The sequence below is a fragment of the Anarrhichthys ocellatus genome, unplaced genomic scaffold (assembly GCF_004355925.1).
Source record: "Anarrhichthys ocellatus isolate YVR2014 unplaced genomic scaffold, GSC_Weel_1.0 scaffold40, whole genome shotgun sequence".
NCBI lineage: Eukaryota > Metazoa > Chordata > Actinopteri > Perciformes > Anarhichadidae > Anarrhichthys > Anarrhichthys ocellatus.
The window spans coordinates 3954860-3971630 of NW_022280070.1; the positions used below are offsets into that span (position 1 = coordinate 3954860).

General features: G+C 43.6%; 1 protein-coding gene across 6 annotated transcripts in view; it reads right to left on the reverse strand.

The window, feature by feature from the left end:
- Positions 1 to 570: 570 nt before the first annotated feature.
- The window catches only part of LOC116394517 (protein sidekick-2-like), a 78516-nt gene continuing 62315 nt past the window's right edge, over positions 571 to 16771 (reverse strand). For 3 of the 6 annotated variants that reach the window (XM_031867644.1, XM_031867643.1, XM_031867649.1), the window contains 24 exons: positions 16453 to 16574; positions 16163 to 16272; positions 15622 to 15772; positions 14215 to 14452; positions 14012 to 14127; positions 13678 to 13867; positions 13355 to 13453; positions 12986 to 13180; positions 12688 to 12889; positions 12484 to 12587; positions 12146 to 12216; positions 11923 to 12058; positions 11679 to 11735; positions 11138 to 11239; positions 10902 to 11017; positions 10618 to 10804; positions 8916 to 9053; positions 8099 to 8281; positions 7847 to 7972; positions 7597 to 7761; positions 7371 to 7511; positions 6050 to 6218; positions 3526 to 3655; positions 571 to 2179 (listed from right to left, as the gene is read on the reverse strand). In XM_031867644.1, coding sequence (XP_031723504.1) covers positions 1769 to 2179; positions 3526 to 3655; positions 6050 to 6218; positions 7371 to 7511; positions 7597 to 7761; positions 7847 to 7972; positions 8099 to 8281; positions 8916 to 9053; positions 10618 to 10804; positions 10902 to 11017; positions 11138 to 11239; positions 11679 to 11735; positions 11923 to 12058; positions 12146 to 12216; positions 12484 to 12587; positions 12688 to 12889; positions 12986 to 13180; positions 13355 to 13453; positions 13678 to 13867; positions 14012 to 14127; positions 14215 to 14452; positions 15622 to 15772; positions 16163 to 16272; positions 16453 to 16574 — 3659 coding nt within the window. In that variant the 3' untranslated portion in view covers positions 571 to 1768. The remainder of the gene's footprint in view (positions 2180 to 3525; positions 3656 to 6049; positions 6219 to 7370; positions 7512 to 7596; positions 7762 to 7846; positions 7973 to 8098; positions 8282 to 8915; positions 9054 to 10617; positions 10805 to 10901; positions 11018 to 11137; positions 11240 to 11678; positions 11736 to 11922; positions 12059 to 12145; positions 12217 to 12483; positions 12588 to 12687; positions 12890 to 12985; positions 13181 to 13354; positions 13454 to 13677; positions 13868 to 14011; positions 14128 to 14214; positions 14453 to 15621; positions 15773 to 16162; positions 16273 to 16452; positions 16575 to 16771) is intronic. The other 3 variants (XM_031867648.1, XM_031867646.1, XM_031867647.1) reach the window with 3 other exon arrangements.

A 16771-nucleotide genomic window follows, 5' to 3' on the forward strand; every position in this document is an offset into this window, starting at 1 on the left:
ACTCTGTATAATAGCTGTCGGCAGGGTCTGATATGCTTTATATTTCCCTTAAAGTAATTGGTTCGTACCAGTTTTTCAAAGCTTTACCACTCTCTCAAGTGTCAGAATTATAAGTCACCTGTCTCATTTGCCAATTTATATTATTCTGTATTCAATTCTAAAATATGCATATGAGGCATGAAGAAAAAGCCATTACAAAATAGAATAATTTATTGTAGAGAGCTACCATGAATAGGTCCATAATGTTGCCTTCATGATGTATACAGTGATGTTCACATTGGAAATTTGACAGATGATAATTTGGAGTGACTGTCTAATTTTATACACTATGGGTCCAACTCCAGCACAGCAACGTCCCATTCAACTGCTGTAAAGAACCAGCATAATCAAAAAGACTCATAGAAAACATCTTATCATATCATATGCATACGTTTGTACAGTGAGCATGAAACACATTTCCAGTCATCATATCAATGCTATGTTACACTGTAACATGTTCAACACACATTATCTCACGTGACGATCCTTGTTGATGTATTTCATGTACAATACTTGTGTCCTGTTGCTGTCAATCATTAAATAAAGTTTATTAAATAAACATAGATACACCATCAGGCGGACATCTTCTCGAGCCTCATGAACAAATACATAATATCATCTTTCTTATTTTGAATGTTTACTCTCTGTAAGATTCATGTCGTCTTCTTTTTTGTCGTCCTGTCAATAGAACACATTCTTCAAAAAAGCGTTAAGAGTTTTCAGTTTGTTCAGTGTTCTTTATGTCGCAGTAACCCGCTTAAAGATTGTTCCTCTTGTTCTTCTTTGACAGCTATTAATAGCATATTGTTATGTGGTTGTGATGGGATAGAATAATTTGAACCAACAAGATTTGTGCTTTTGGTCCTCGGTCATATTCTGTCATAACAAAAAGAGAAAATGGATGCACATTACAAAACAATTGTCTTAGCGTGTACATCTACTGACATGAGTACCAGCACACAATCAACACATTCCCCACACTACTATAAAGGTGCCACAATGCTTTAATGTGATTCATAACATTGTCACTAGTGATGTTCTGAAAATGTTTAGCTTGAAGCCGACTGATATAAATATCTGGTAAACAATATGAGACAAGTACATATAGTAAACACATACAGTATAATGCAGATCCAACAGTGTTTAGGCAGAGTGAGAGGGTCAAATGCAGCCGAGGGCCACAGTGACCACAAGCGCCAAAGTCAGAGTCCATTTCTCACTATCAGTTCGTCCTTTGCCCGAAAATCACATTATTCCATCAATTGGTTTTTCCATTGTCCAGTCTCAGCAAGCCAAGTGGTCCATACTCTATATGGTTCTAAGGTGGTTGTTTTTTCATAAAGCTCTCATATTAAACAATAATACAGTGTTTTTAAAACAAGGTTTTCTTTTTTTTCAGAACCTCGGGTTCTGTACTTCCTTGTTCATATGGTTGTACCCTCAAATAAATTTACTTAAGCAATGCATAAAAACTTTCAAATGATTGTCTTTTCATAAAGTACATGTCACATCGACTAACGATTCATACGGGCTACACACAATCATCCGCACACACACTCTTCACAGAGGAGAAAACGCTATTCAAGATGCCTGCAATGCTTAATATTGAGTAACAACTCTGTCAAATAGACAAAAAAAGAGAAAAAGAGCAAAATACAAATAAACCAACAACAACAAAATCAAAGACTCGTCCTCAGGGTCTTGTTGTCATTGGAAGGAGAGCTGTGTGTCAAACAAAAGAGGAGAAGCCCGCGGTAGGTGCCTGAGCGGCACATCCCAGGCTGCTGGGGGGGCGGTAGAGGGTGCTGTGCTGGCTGGGGGGTTCAGAGGACAGCAGGGAGGGGGTGGGAGTCCGGCTTCCCTTAGACCTGAAAAGAGTGTCCTGGCCCTGGCACTGGGGCTGTGGGGAAGGGGCGCTCTGGGGGAGGAGAGGGGGCAGAGGGGGCACAGGTGGTGGGTGCTGCCGTGACTCCTGCTCCACAAGGGGCTCAGGCTGGGAGTAGCCGTATGCTGGCGGACGAGAGACGCCCTTCTGCTGCCGTCGCCACGAGTTGTAATAGGTGGGGTCGCTGATGTAGTGGTTGACGAAAGAGTGGGTCTTCTGCCGGCTCTGATCCATCTCGTATTCGCTGTCGCTGCCCTGCGAGTCAATCAGGGAAAAGAGTTTAGAAGACGTATGATGTGATGTTTACTGAAGAGATGGCGAAATTGCCACGCTATCAAATCAAGGCTAATTCTAATACAGCACAAAACTGGGTCATAACACAGCAGGATATATCTATTGAGAGACAACTGGAAATCTATTAATCCGTGTGCAACTCTACGGGGCAGATAGTCACTTCTATTGAGCATCTTTCACAAACACAGGAGCTCGTACCTCTGCGGAGCACAGAAGTGATAAGTGTACACACAAGTGACCTAGAATTGGACAAAGACAATGTTTACGGGATTCAATTGCTTCTGCTGGAATAATAAACCTTCAGTCTGGTAAGTTACAATGTTTGTGTGGGTGACTCATGTCGCCCTTCCAGCACACTGAACTGGCCAAGAAACACAAACAGTTTAGAAAGAAAAAAAGAGCAAATTTCTCTCACAGAAAACATTACAGGCTTGGCACATTTGTGTGCCTGACAAGTGCCTGCCCATCTACTGCTCTATTGAGACACGACAGCTTAACAGATGTTGAAGCGCCATTTATTTGCCCAAGTGGCAGGTAAACACTGGGAGGCCATGCAGAAGGAAAAGACCAGTTTGTGTCTCCCACGAGAGCAGCGTTTGTTCAAACCGGGTTCAACAATGTTTTGACTGCAGGTACAAGTTAAATTGGCCAGGGAGAACTGGCGCGAGTGTGGGAAGACAGATGTTCACAAACTGCTACAATCAGCTCCTCTGCCTTATCATCCTTCATCACTTCTAACCTCCCCGTCCCCTCACTGGACCTCCCTATTCCAACACACACATACACACTGAGAGGAGACCCAGCAGCCAAGATTAATACAACATTTCCTGTTTGAGGAAAATTAATTAGTTGTGAAGACATTTCAAGACACGCGAGACATGAGAATTGGCCCCGTACTTGCTTCCCATGGGAGAAATCAGTATTAAAAGTCAGATCCAGAGATGTCAGCCATGACTAACAGAGGATATTTAATTTCGAAGTTATCCACTTGAGGCAAATGTCTGTTAATAACTGTCATTTTCAGATATTCCACTTCATAATTAGACAGACATCTAGTTTTTGCATCAAGAAAAGCAGTGATTATGACAAAAAAGAAAAAGAGGAGCTTATCAAGAAGACAGACAGTGAATGTGACAAAAGTAAAAGTGATGCAAGAAAAGTATTTTTTTGAGTTTGGAAAGGTTACGACTCTGCCCTGGAGGACTTTGAGAAATTCAAACAGCTGAATTTTACTTTCTAATTTAAGTTAATTTCCTATTCCAGACCTGGAGTATGGACATAGGCTGCAAGCCAGGGTCAGTGCTTACCTGAGAGTCAGATATCTCAGAGGGTTTCTCGGTCAGACTGCTGCTCTCTGCCGGGATCAGGTCATTGTACTTTGTGCTGACGTCCTCATCTGAGTAGTGCAGGCTTCCAGGACTGGGTCTTGGTGGAGACCTGGACAGATGGAGTAAATGAGACAGAGAAAGAGTGTCTGTGAGAGATAGAAAGCAGAGCTGAGAGAGAGAGAGAGCGCTAATGGTTCTATACAAAAAATATTTCATTTAACAATCATTATTTTTCCTTTTGGGTAACTCAAAGTTTTCTAAAGCTCTCTCTTTGAGAAATCGTTTGAGTAAAACATAAAACACCTCGTCCTTCCTGTGACTGACACCATTCTAATGACTAATGGAGGACTGCAAAATAGTTCCAACTAGAATTACTGCCTCATGTTTCTTAGCCGACACAGAGGCATAAAAATGAAGACGCTTCACATCCCACAGGGGCTTCAGTGGGATCAATATGCACAGATTCAGCGTAGAGTCATTGATCATGAAAATGAAAACGATAGCTTAGTTCAGACAAGCATAGAACGTTTTTTATGCATTTCCTGGACTTATATTGGTCTTATTCTTCTTTTGCCATTTCCTTCTGTGTCAGTCAGGAGCTTTGCCAGCGAGCCGAGTTCAGCTCACGTCAACCGCCATTTCAACGCACAAACGGGATCCTGTATGAAAACATATGAGCATCTTCATGAAAGGATTCTTTGTGGTGATTAGAACTGAGTGGCTGTACATGTTGAGTCAGTCAGAGATTTAGACCACCTGCAGGAAAGCTGTGTAACTAAGCATAGTTCTTTTATGAGCATAGGTCAAGTAAAAGACTGCTTGCTTCTTTTATCTCCAGTCATTGACTCCATAAAGTGAAGCAGAGAGAAACATCTGTGAAGACAATTATTTTCTTCTTCTGCAGTAATGACTATGCTGTGTTCAAGGTCTGCTGGGATTGAATTGGATGGTCAGAGGGCAAAAAACTGGACCACTACCCCTCACATCACTGAGCTACATCAGTGGGCTCAGTGGGCTTACGCAGCATTAAGAGAAGAGTTTGCTCGATTGGTTTTAGAAAAAGACTTGAGCATTTGATAAACTAGGCATGACATGAAAGTAAATGTTAAAATGATCTGAAATGAAAAACGTTGTATCTGGGGGCAGAAAAGACAGGCATAAAACACTGTGATGTCAAGTGTAATATTAAAGCATAAAGCAGATAACCTTGACGGCCTCTCAAATAAAAATTAATATCTTCTGAGATATATGCGGGAGCTAAATCACTGGGAATGCCAAGAACAGGAAGCTTAGAATACAGAACATGACAACGACCATGAAAGGGTTGACACAACAAAGAGACATCTCCTCTGGGTTAAAGGGGATGACGTGAGGGGGCGGACCCTGAAAAAAAAACCAAACCATCTACTTAGAATTCATACATGGTTGAGTCAGACATTAAAAGGACGGGGCCACGTGAGCGTAGGGGAGGGGCAATGGATCCTGCTACCGATCACACTCCAAAATGCTGGCAGTGAGCTTTGAATTATTTAGGAGCACTGTATTTTTTTCCCATTGCCTTATCCGTCTATTTCATCCCTCTTTCCCTCACCCCTTCAAATATCCCGTAGGGAGCCCTCCCACTCTTCTTCCTCGGTCCACAGATCATTAGCAGAGAGTACAGTACTAGATTGGATCTCTTCAAAAGAGACGGAGCAACTCAAGACCCTTTGATCCCCTTCTCGGGCCCCCTTGGTCAAGGAGAAAACAGAACGGATTCCACTGCCCTAAATGCACCCCTTCTAGCACATTCCACCATAATGTGCAAAAAACAACAACTTTTTTTTTGTGGCTGGGACAAGAAGCAGACTCTGGACTCCCATCCCCCAACACGACCGCATGACCATCCACCCTATCACCAATTATTTGTGACCCATGTCCTTACAAAAGGACATTCCATTTGCTTCTTGCGCTGCAGAGTTTGTGTAAACTCCCCTTATCTAATGTTTACCTAAACATTATCAAAGAGCCAGCCTGTCAAAGTCCTGCTGACTGGTGGAAGGACGTGTTCTCATACCAACGGTGGTGTGCTTTATGTTGAGACGGCTCTCACAGCACTGCACTCGAGAGAAAGTCTGGGCTGGAGACCAAAATAAAATGGACGACTCTGACCCATAAGCCCCCTTTGTCTGAAGCGGTGATGGACAGACAAAGAGCAATGCAGAAGCTCATGAATGCTAATTAGCTGGTATTGTGCTGCCCCCTTATATAAATTGTTGCTTCACACAAACACTGAATATCAACGAGGGGAGCGGAAGGAGGCTCAAATCCACAGCTGGGCTCCTCGAGGCTCGGTTTGCTCTCTCAAGACTGACAGACTATTGTGAGGGAAGCGGGGGGGAACACACGCAACTACATTATTAATTCCCGTCTGTAACATAAGCGACACGTATCAGAAAGAGAGAAATCTGTGGAATCTGTGCAATAGTCAGCTGAGCACCGTTGTTGATTGTTAGTGACTGACCGTGTGTAGATGCCGTTCTTGCGGCAAAAGGAGTTCTTCACGGAGAGGCGTCTGTTGTTGAGCTCCAGGGCTGGGAAGCGTCCCTCATCAAGGCGCACCATCTCCCCGTGGGTCAGAGGCAGAGCTGTGCAGTTGGAGTGGTTGCCTGGACAGGGGTATGAGGACGACACTGTGTGGGTTGTGGAAGGAAATGAGTGATTTGTGATCTTCAGTCAAATCTAGACCCAATTTCAGTGGTAAGGATTAGTCGAACGCGGCACAATAACATTCAAGTACAAGGCTTGAACTTGCATGTAGTTCTTTTTTTTTTTTTACAGGAAAACAAGAAAAACTCATAAACAGAACTTTAATTGACCACACCCTCAATTTACCTGTACAAAACAGGTAAAAAATGTTTCTGACATCAGTCAGGCCAACTGTCCAGTCATGGCCTCGAGCAAAACAACCATACAGATCAGCTTTATGGCTGAGAAAATTGGGGAGGGGACGAAAGGGGCTACTCTCCGTGGTCCCGGACAAACACAGTCCTTATCTGAACTGGTCTCACCAAGCCCTGTTTACTGACCCTGGTAACCCTGGCACCTTGCTAAATGCTGACTACGCAAAAAAGTAAATTACAACAGGCTTCCGGAACGCTTGAGCTGACCCTTCACTTTCCCCCCCCCCAAATGTCTCTTCTTCCAGTCTCGCCACTCTGCCCATCTCCAGTACTGGGTGACTAGACCACTTCTAAAAGATTAGCTCCAGATGCCCTCACAGTGATAATTTGCCAACCATAATTTGAAGTATTAACTCCACTAACATTGATTAACTTATGTGTTTGGGGTTTGAACTCTGATTAAGAGTTTCTCGGAGCAGAAATGTCACCTAGGATAATTCACAATCATGAAAATCGGCTTCTTGATACAGTGGTGGGAGAGCCGCTTCTGCTGTAGTTATATAATTACTCTCTGTCTGACTAATGACCTAAGCATTAAACCACTGCCAAGCCATTTATCACAGTATTGATCCTCACTGCAGTTAAACATGAACAACAATGTTTATCCACCTGCCTATGTCAGCTGTTTCACCGGTAGCCTTTACTTTCATCTTTCCCCTGTCAGCCAAACAATGTAAAGAGAAGCAGGGTAATTTGTCTAATTGTGTGAGCCTTCAGAATCCCATTTTCTAAAATAGACTTTGGATGTGCAATCGTTAAAATGCAATTCTCAGGAGAGCTGTCCAAAAGGAAGACAAATTCCAGTCAATAGCTTAAGTCGCAGAATTAGAAAAGAGAACTGAGACATTAGCAATGAGTTTAGCAGACAGACGTGTTTCCTACCTGAATCTGTTTTCTTGGTGTATTTTTTACTCTGGCCTCGGATGATGAGGATAAAAACAAGGAGGAGGATGAAGATGAGGCCCACCAGGGCGATCACCACCAGGAACCACCACTCCTCATAGAACGGAGACACTTTCTGGGCTGAAGACAACAAATAATAAACATTATTAAACAAACAAAAAAACTAAAAAAACACGTTATGGCATTATTTTTCAGATTAAAGTACCTGATATAGAGGGGGAGGGGGCACTGGGAGATCCATAGCCATAGTCGTTGACTGCAATTACTCGAAAGTCATAGGTGACCCCTTCTCGCAGCATGTCCAGGTTAAGAGTGTAGGATGTCACTTCTTTAGGAATATCTTTGATAAGGATATCCCACAATCCTTCGTCTACAGGCAAGATGAGAAAATATATGAATAGGAAATACTAGTTGAGGTATAGGAAGCCAAAAAACTGTTAATGTATGTGGCTAACCAGAGGGTCTGGCCTCGATGACGTATCGCGTGATGGGTGCACGGCCTTGATCCCCGCTGGTCCAATGCAATGTGAGGGCCGTGCCATACCGAGAAATAAAGGGTTCTCCAGGAGGGCCGGGGGCTCCTTGGGAGGACACAAATGGCGGATAGTTATAAAAAATGGTCTCTTTGCTTCTAAAAGAGGCAAGTTATTATTGGCATGAATATCAGAACAAAAGCAGTAATGCATCACAGGTTTAGAGATTCACACCTTCTCCAGGCCCAGTGGTAATGTTGGCCTCTACCTCGGGGCCATATGTGAGGGTTTTGGCCCGAATGCGATAGTTATAGGTGGCGCCATCAGACAGGTCTTTGATCTTCATCCACAGGGGAGCGCTGCCCTTCACATCCACTGTCACTATCTTACTGACACCTGGAGTGCGAGGAGAGGAGTCTGTACAGGAAACACTAAGACTCTAGATGCTGCTTTCTACAAGCGACAAACAGCAAAGCTTTTTGCAAAATGAACAGACACATAGTCACACAGACGAGTTACAAGACTACACAGACAGAGATCAGAGACATGCATATCTTTGCATATATAACAGAAAAGGTCTATTATCCAGCAGCCCTCTAGATATCCAGATAGAGACACCAGGATCTTTTTGTAATACACCAATTGATATTCCCTGTCTTAACTGCTCTGTTCGGCTTTGCTCTGGGTCCATTAGCGGACAGCCGAGGGACCACAGCCGCCTCATCTCAGCATTCCACCTCTGCTCCCAATTACTTGACAATCTGGTCCAGGCAACCACATTTAGACAGCTATTACCCATGTTTCTCTCGGCGAGAGAGGAAGCTGTGCAAAGTCTCATCAGAGCATTCCAACATATTTTATCAGCTATGCCATATATGTTACTGCGGGGCCTACACTCACCTGGAACAGATTAGAGCATGAGCTTAAGCAGCATGAGTTAAAAAAGAATATGGTAACTAGGCAAGAGGTTGTAAATCACGGTCTGAGAAAGCCAGCTGAGGAATGTCAAGGCACGGCGGAGTTATTAGGCTCTCCAGGCACAGTTTCTCACCATCGACTGGAGTGCAGGGCTCATAAACCAGGCGGTAGCCCTCAATGATGCCGTTGGCCTGCTTGGGCTCTCCCCAGGACACGTTGACCGAAGTGGTGGTCAATTCACTGAAGTGGATGAAGCTGGGAGCACTGGGTGCTGTTGGTGGGGGAAAAAAAGAGATAGAAAGGAAGTGATGAAAGTTGGATCTCTTTACATTACGCAGGCAACCCATTAAATACAGCAGCTACCTGGATATGCCACTTTGGAGTGCATGTTAATGAAAACATTTGTAAATTCTCAGTAAATTCTGTTAATGCAAAATTTGGACATAAATACATTTGTAAAAAATAAACTCATTATTTATTTTGAATGCTTTACAGCAAGCAATGTGAAGTTAAGCAATCTTTAAGTAATTCATTCTTGACGTTCCTCTTCAGTAGCAAATGTGAGTTTTCATAGATTGCAATTTAGCACATTTTCAACAGCAGTTACTTTCTCCATTTGCTCCAAACTCTCAAGATTTTTTTGTAAGTTACACGAGCAACAAAAGTAGATTTAGGCCAATATGACAGGGAACTCCAAAGGCAGCACTACTAGTCTGCAGCAGGCAATCTGATGTGTTCATAAAAGAGAGAAAAGAAAGTCCTCTATGCTAGATGACCGCAAACAGAAATACTAGGAGAGTAAAAATGAGAGGTTTCATTGTTCATTGTTCTTTAACAGTGCATGAATAATACAATGTTTCGTGCTTGTAAAAACAGGTACAATGGTGTACAGCTCAGATCAATATTAGAGCTAAAAATAATTCTACCGCTGTTTAAGCAGATGAGTCAAGCTAACTGGAAGTCAACATTAGAGCGCAAAATCATTCCGTGACCTTGAACGAGAGCTGTGAGAATTTCTGCCTGCTGACCCAACCCAGCTAACCCAGCTAAGTGTCAGGATTTCGCCACAATTCTGCATACAATTCACAAAAGCTTGTGCTGGCTCCCTTCCCAGTACCCTGTGGTGCAGAGAGCCAAAATTCCTGCCTGCGTTTTTTTAAGTTCTCAGCACTTTGTACCCCTCGCCAATGTCACAGCCTTGAAGGGGGCGGAAAAGACACAAGAAATTTACACTGTAAACCATTTTTGTGCTGAAACCGCAGAGGAGGGACTCTCGCTACTGAGTAAACACAGACGTCTTTGTGTAGTTGCAGCCAAAAAACTAAATCTACATGTGTCCCCCGCACTCTGTATTCATTGCTCCTCCGCCACCCTCGTGGCTTGTCCTGGATTAAGGGGCCAAGAACACTTGGATCACTTTCTACTATATCTCACAGGACCAAACTAAACTCTTTAGTGGAAATGTTCTATTTCTTGGTGAATAGGAGGAGTGAGTCTTACATTTTTTGTCTTAAAGCTGCCATACTGCAGTTCCAGTTTGCAGTGACAGTGACTCAAGGCAAAAATACTCTTTTGTAGGCACCTTTTTGTGACTGAAGAGAAGGCCAACTTTGAGATACTACTCCACACAAGCACCATAGAATATTGAGAATGAGTATCATTGTGCAGATGACAAAGTGAGACAAATAGAGGAAAGGCAGAGGAGTATTAAAACAGACAGAAGTGTGGAATGCTACATGGTGTTGGCAGAATATCTATGCAGCAAGATAAATGCCCTGCTCTTTTGAACAATCACTTTAATCTCCTCAAACACATCTGGATTTAGCACCACTCACCTGCTTGCTGAGTGCGCCCTCTGGTGGGCAGGGAGCGGGGCCCGTCCCCTGCAGCATTAAAGGCTGCCACACTAATCATGTAGGTGGTGTAGCCTGTCAGGTTTTTAAGCTTCACCCCGAGCTCCGGCAGGAAGAGAGTACGCAGGCGCTCCGTCTCATTCTGGAGCTGAAACTCCCAGAAATAGATCTGCGCACAGAATAAAAGAGTTCAGAATTTTTCAATGAAAATATAGAAATAAGAAGGACATGATGTAAGTTCCTGAAAAGAGACACATTTTTGATACCTTGTAACCCTGTATGTCCCCATTCTGAGCCTCCAGAGGAGGAGGGTCCCATGTGACATCCAGTTGTGTGGCTGTTGAGGACTGGACCACCACGTTTTGGGGAGGGGATGTCGGGACTAGAATGGAGCAGAGTGTAATTACTTTTTATATACGTTCCATATGACTGACTTAACATCCAAGAAGTGAAGTTGAAAGGTAAACAGCACACATGCTCCACAGTGAGAGAAGATACTTACCCGCCTCTCCAACAAACACTTCCTGCGGTGCACTGCTGGGACCCTCCCCCACAGCGTTATACACACTGAGACGGATCTCGTAGCGTTTGTGTTTACTCAAATCTGCAAGGAGAGAACCCATAGCAGCAGCATTATAATCGAACAGTTAAGATAAAAGAGCAAAAAAGAAGTTACTCCAGAGAGACACACAGTCATAGTGATGATGCCCGTTGGCAAGACGACATCACAAATTGAACAAGAAGACGAAGGGGTGGCATTGTAAGGCGAAGTGATGAAAAGATGGTGTTGTTGAGGGGAGACGGGGAAGGATTTGTCAGCGATTAATAAGAAAGAAAACACACTGAAATAATTACAAGACAGCTCAGAGAGAATTAAGTCATATACACATCTTAAGAATCAGCGGCGGCCCCTAAGCGGATATATGGCTGAGTGGGAGGATGGCGCAAAGCGCAGATGCTGTAAATTATTATACAAATGGCATACTTGGATGTAACAGATGGAGAGTGACGGAAGAGAGTCATAAGGGGGATATGAGACTTACTATCCAGTTCATATTGGGTGAGCGAGGATTCACTCAAGTTCCTGATGCTGTAAGGAGCTGGAGTTTGGATAGAGGATGGGCAGGGTTCGGGAAAACAAGGGTAGATCACAGGGTTGGGAAAGAGTGGCATAAATAGCTGACTTACATGGATGTAAAAGTAAGAACATTTAAGACTACGGTTAGCACCACTTTCTGCATATAACCAGACGTAGTTGATGGGCAAGCAGTGAAAAAGCAAACTCACCGGTGAGATCAGCCCAGTTGACAGAGGGACTGTTAACTGTGCGGACAGTGAAGCTGCGTAGCCGGTCGTAGTGTAACTCCCGGTACCTGACCCTGAACCCCAAAAGGACTCCGTTGATGTGATCCTCAGAGGGAGGCTACAAAGAGAATAGGTTTGCTTAATGCCCAATACTTAACAAATTCCTCCTGACATTCACAAAGTGCCAATGAATTCAACAGCGTACCTGCCAACGGACCAGTACAGATGTGGTGGTGTGAGGTGTAACAGACAGAATTGATGGGGCTTTGTCTGGGGCTAGAGGAAAAACAATGTTGGTGTTAGCAAACCAACACAGCTGAACAGAGCGATATGTATAAATCAAACAGTCTGCTAGAGAACAGCTTGAGAGTAAACACACGCCGTGTTGACGTAAAGCATTCGCTGTGGAAATCCAAAATGCAAACATCGATGTTAAGGCATGTTGAGTCAATCACAAAAGCGTTCTTGTACAACTGAACAGAAAACCAACGGATAACGACTGAGAGCGCTGCGCGGCGCCGTGTTCGGTATGCACGATCTTACCGTCCTGTAGTGTAGTGATGGCCTCACTCTCCTGGCTGTATTCACTGTCTCCAATGTCATTAGTGGCTTTTACACGGAACTGGTACGAAGTGAAAGGCTTCAACCTTCAAAGAGACAAAAAACACGTACGTCACGTACAGCGTATATTCTGCCCGACTCGATTCCTATTCTCTGACTGAAACCTGCTTAAAAGTGGACATTTACCTATCCACTATGTAGGATTGTGTCTCGTGCCTGACGGATGCAGAATGGACGGTCCAGTTGCTGTCCGGCAGCTCTCTGTACTGGACCGTGTAGTAACGAACGGGGGACAGGCCGTCGCTGCCTGGTTCCCATGACAACAGCACTCTGCGAGCCTCAACTTCCTCTTGAGGCACTACGGGGCGGCTCGTGGGTTGGGGTCGGGCTGAAGGGGCGCGCACACACACACACATACACATTCATAGTCACGCTCAAACTTAAAATTTAGAGGTGAATAATTGAAACGGCTGTGGTATTGTACCTCTCTTTTCTGTGGTCACCACCAAAGCCTCAGCGGCCTCACCCCAACCCTTCCGTGTCTGAGCTGTGAGGCGGTAAACGTAAACCATTTCTGGTTTCAGCCCAGCCGCCGTGTACTGTCGCGCGCTGGGGCTAAGCACGTCTACGGTGGCGGCGTTGCTGTTGGAAGAGTTTCTTCTGTACGTGATCTGATAGGCTAAAAAGGAAAACCTTGCATCAATATGAAGTCACAAGAGAACAATTTCGGCTGCAGTACAAACTCAAACAATATTGAATGTTTATTTTTTTAGGACCAGCACAGGAGCAAAAATATTTTCTCTCATGATAATATTTAAGGTCACGGATGAAAGTCTGTAAATTGCAAACTCACCAAGGATGATGCCATTGGGCTGTGCAGGAGGTTGCCAGATGAGCCTGACTGAGGTGGTTCTGACTTCTGGGAAGAGGATGCCGACAGGAGGGCCCGGTACTATCGTACATACAATTTATAAAATGACAAATCAGGCCAGAAAAAACAGACTTTCTATAGCTTGTTTATCTACACAAGGTGTAATAAGGCAGAACATTCAATAGTTTGCTGGAAAGAAACCGTGAAATTATCTTAGCGGTTATTTTTTTAAACTTGTTCAGAGAATTAAACAATTTCAAAGATAACAACAAGATGACATAGGTGGGTAAGGTGGATATCTTTACCATCATCCAGGGTCCTCTCTAAAATGGTCGGCGAGCTGCTCCTTCCGTCTCCGATACGTGTGAAGGCTAGGACCTGGATCTCATACAGGACGTACTTGCCCAGACCACTCAGCTGGACACTGTGGGTGGTGTTGCCCTCCACTGCCCAGAAGTCGGGAGCTGTGTCTGAGTCCTTCTCCTTATACACAACCTGAAATACACACAGGGAATGTTACATAGTTCGATGACTTTTCAGGTGATGAGGAATTAAGTATTCTTTTGTTCTAATGTTGCAACTAATTGATGATCTTACTACATATTATTCTCAATTAGAGATCATGGAGAGACTGCTGACCTTGTACCCTAGGATGAGTCCATTGCGGTCAGTCTCGGGGACTTCCCCCCATCGCACCAGGATGCTGCTGGAGGTGGTGGCGAAAGCCGACACGTTGGTGGGACCGCTGGAGGGTACTACAGTAAGAAACAAAGGATGGAGCTCAGCACACTTCACCTGCATGTATGTGTTTGGCATGTGTACGCACATATTTCCTTCCTCACCAGACTCCCTGGTCCTGCCGTGGACTGGCTGGCTCCAAGGCCCAGAGCCGATACCATTGATGGCCTGAACTCTGACCACATATTCCGTCCACTCCTCCAGGTCCTCGATAGTGAACTCCCTCTCCAGTCGGTCCATGATGACATGGGAGAGAACGCCCCCTTTAGACCCGGCTTTAGAGTATTGGACCCGGTAGCCGACGAGATCTGGATTCCCATTGTACTCCCACTCTGGAAGAGGCTGAGAAGATTTGTTTTTGTTTATATTCCCCCCAGTTCGAGCAAAATCAATATGACTTCATAAGTGAGTGCATAATGAAGCAATAAGCCAGTAGAGGCTGTACTTCACAGTGACTTTACAACAGCTAAGAGGCGTTAATATGGGAAGAGAAGCTAAGCCCTCTCAGCACTTAATACTAAGTGGGTTTAATAAAATGTGGCAATGCTCCATTGTCCAAAAACTAATTGCACATTTATCTGTTAAATCAATAATAATATAATCCTAAGATATAACAGGCAATTTAGTTATTGAAAGGCATAGGTACAGGTTTAAGTGATTCATTAATAATGAAATAACTGTTGTGCTTAAGTGTGTTTTCTGGGTGTTTGCAAACACTCTTATGGTCACTCAGCCACTAGACCATCCTGTTTTTAGTATGTACTATAGCATGATGATTGAGCATGATAAGCGAATGTACCACTACCTGCCTAAATACGACATACTAAATGTATGTAAGTGCTAGTATTACTGAAATATATGTAGCCTCGACAAAGTTTTACTTTAGTTCAACACATAATTTTGAAACACGTAGCAACCATTGAGCTTTGTCAAACATTTGAGGAGTCCTATCACACAGCTGACACCACTATGTTGTTGGATCCAGATGACATGCACTCTTTACAATCCCGCAGGAGCTGCAGCAGTATCTCGCCTCTGTCTCTCACTGCCTGGCAGAGCTCAGGAACTGGCACAGTGATGATAATGGACAGATGTAGCAAACAATAAACTGGCCAAGTGCTGACGCAGGAAGCAACAATAATCAAGGATGGAGTGCGTGCAGAGTACAAGAACACATTTATAGAAGAAGGAAGAAGCAACATTTCACAAAAAAAGTACACAATGAACTGTGCCAAAATTCTAAATTAAAGTTTGGTGACAAGAGAGATGCTTGTGAGTCAGTTGAGTTGAAGCCAGCTGTCATAGAGAAAGTCATCATTTAATGTAAAACCTTTTAATATATGAAACAAAATATTGTGATTTGGATGGGCAAAGTGAAATTGCCTAAATCTTATTTGACAAGGCTTTTCTTATCAATGTTGTATCCAATTGATACCCCAAGGTCTTTTTTTTACCAATTCAGTCCGAACATGATTTTCCACCAACGAGAAAAGAAAAAAAAAATAACTTACCACCCAGCGAAGCCACAGGCTGGTCTCACTGGCTGTGCGCAGCGTGACATTGGCGGGGGAGATGTCTGGAGGGGCCTGCAGGGTTTCAATCTTTCTGGAGGGCTGACTGGGAGGACTGGTGCCAACAATGTTCACCTGACGCATTCTGAACCTGGGGCAAAAATAAACCGGCCGATGGTGGATAAATCATCTAAAAATGTGTGTTTAGTCAAGATATGCTGGTAATATGAGACAGGATTACATTAGATTATTTAACATTAGATTGGATAGAGTTTTAATGATACCCAAAAGGAAACTAGGTCATTGTCGTAGCAGAGCAGAAGATCTACTTATGACTGAGTAGAGAAATAAAGAAAATGAATCCAACACTATTCTGGGTGACAGTAAATGTATTCTTCATGATTCAGGATAACCAGTCGTGTATTATTTCAACCGATTTTTCACTTTGTGACATTTTCATAATTTTTAGACAGGTGTGCAAGATGTTGCCTTTATTTCATATACAGCACCTGTTTACATTCATGTGTTAGTGTGTGCTTACCTGTAGAAGGTATAGGGGTTCAAGTCCAGCACCTCCAGTGATCTAGCATCAGGTTCATTAGCCAGCTGATGAACCACCAGCCACTCTTCGTTTTCTCCTATTATGCCAATCTGAAATGCACAGAGAGAATGGGGTGATATCAGCAGCAGAACAAATACAAAAAATCAACTGGTATTGTGAAACCTGTGCACCGATATTAAGACATCAAGATATCATTAAGATCAAACAACTTGCAAAATGAAAAACCCAGACTGCAGTCATTATGTTAAAATAGATATGAAGTATCTTACCTGGGCTTCAACGTGCCAACGGGAAATGGATGTCTTGCCATCATAACCAGGTTTAAACTGCAGGGTGACAGAGCGAGGGCCGATGTTGGAGATGGCTAAATTGGTTGGAGGGCCGGGCAACTCTGTCGAAGGGAATGGAGGAAAGACAGAATAAAATAAACTTCACAAATACCTCTGCTTTTAGAGATAGCTGTGTAGAAATCTGTTGAGTCATAGTACGTGGTTGTAGCCCTTTCAGTGGAGACTTGAAGTACTTATAAATTCTACTTAAAGATTAAAGGGTTGGTAATCTTGAGAAACTAGCAAGAGTACCCTAGAT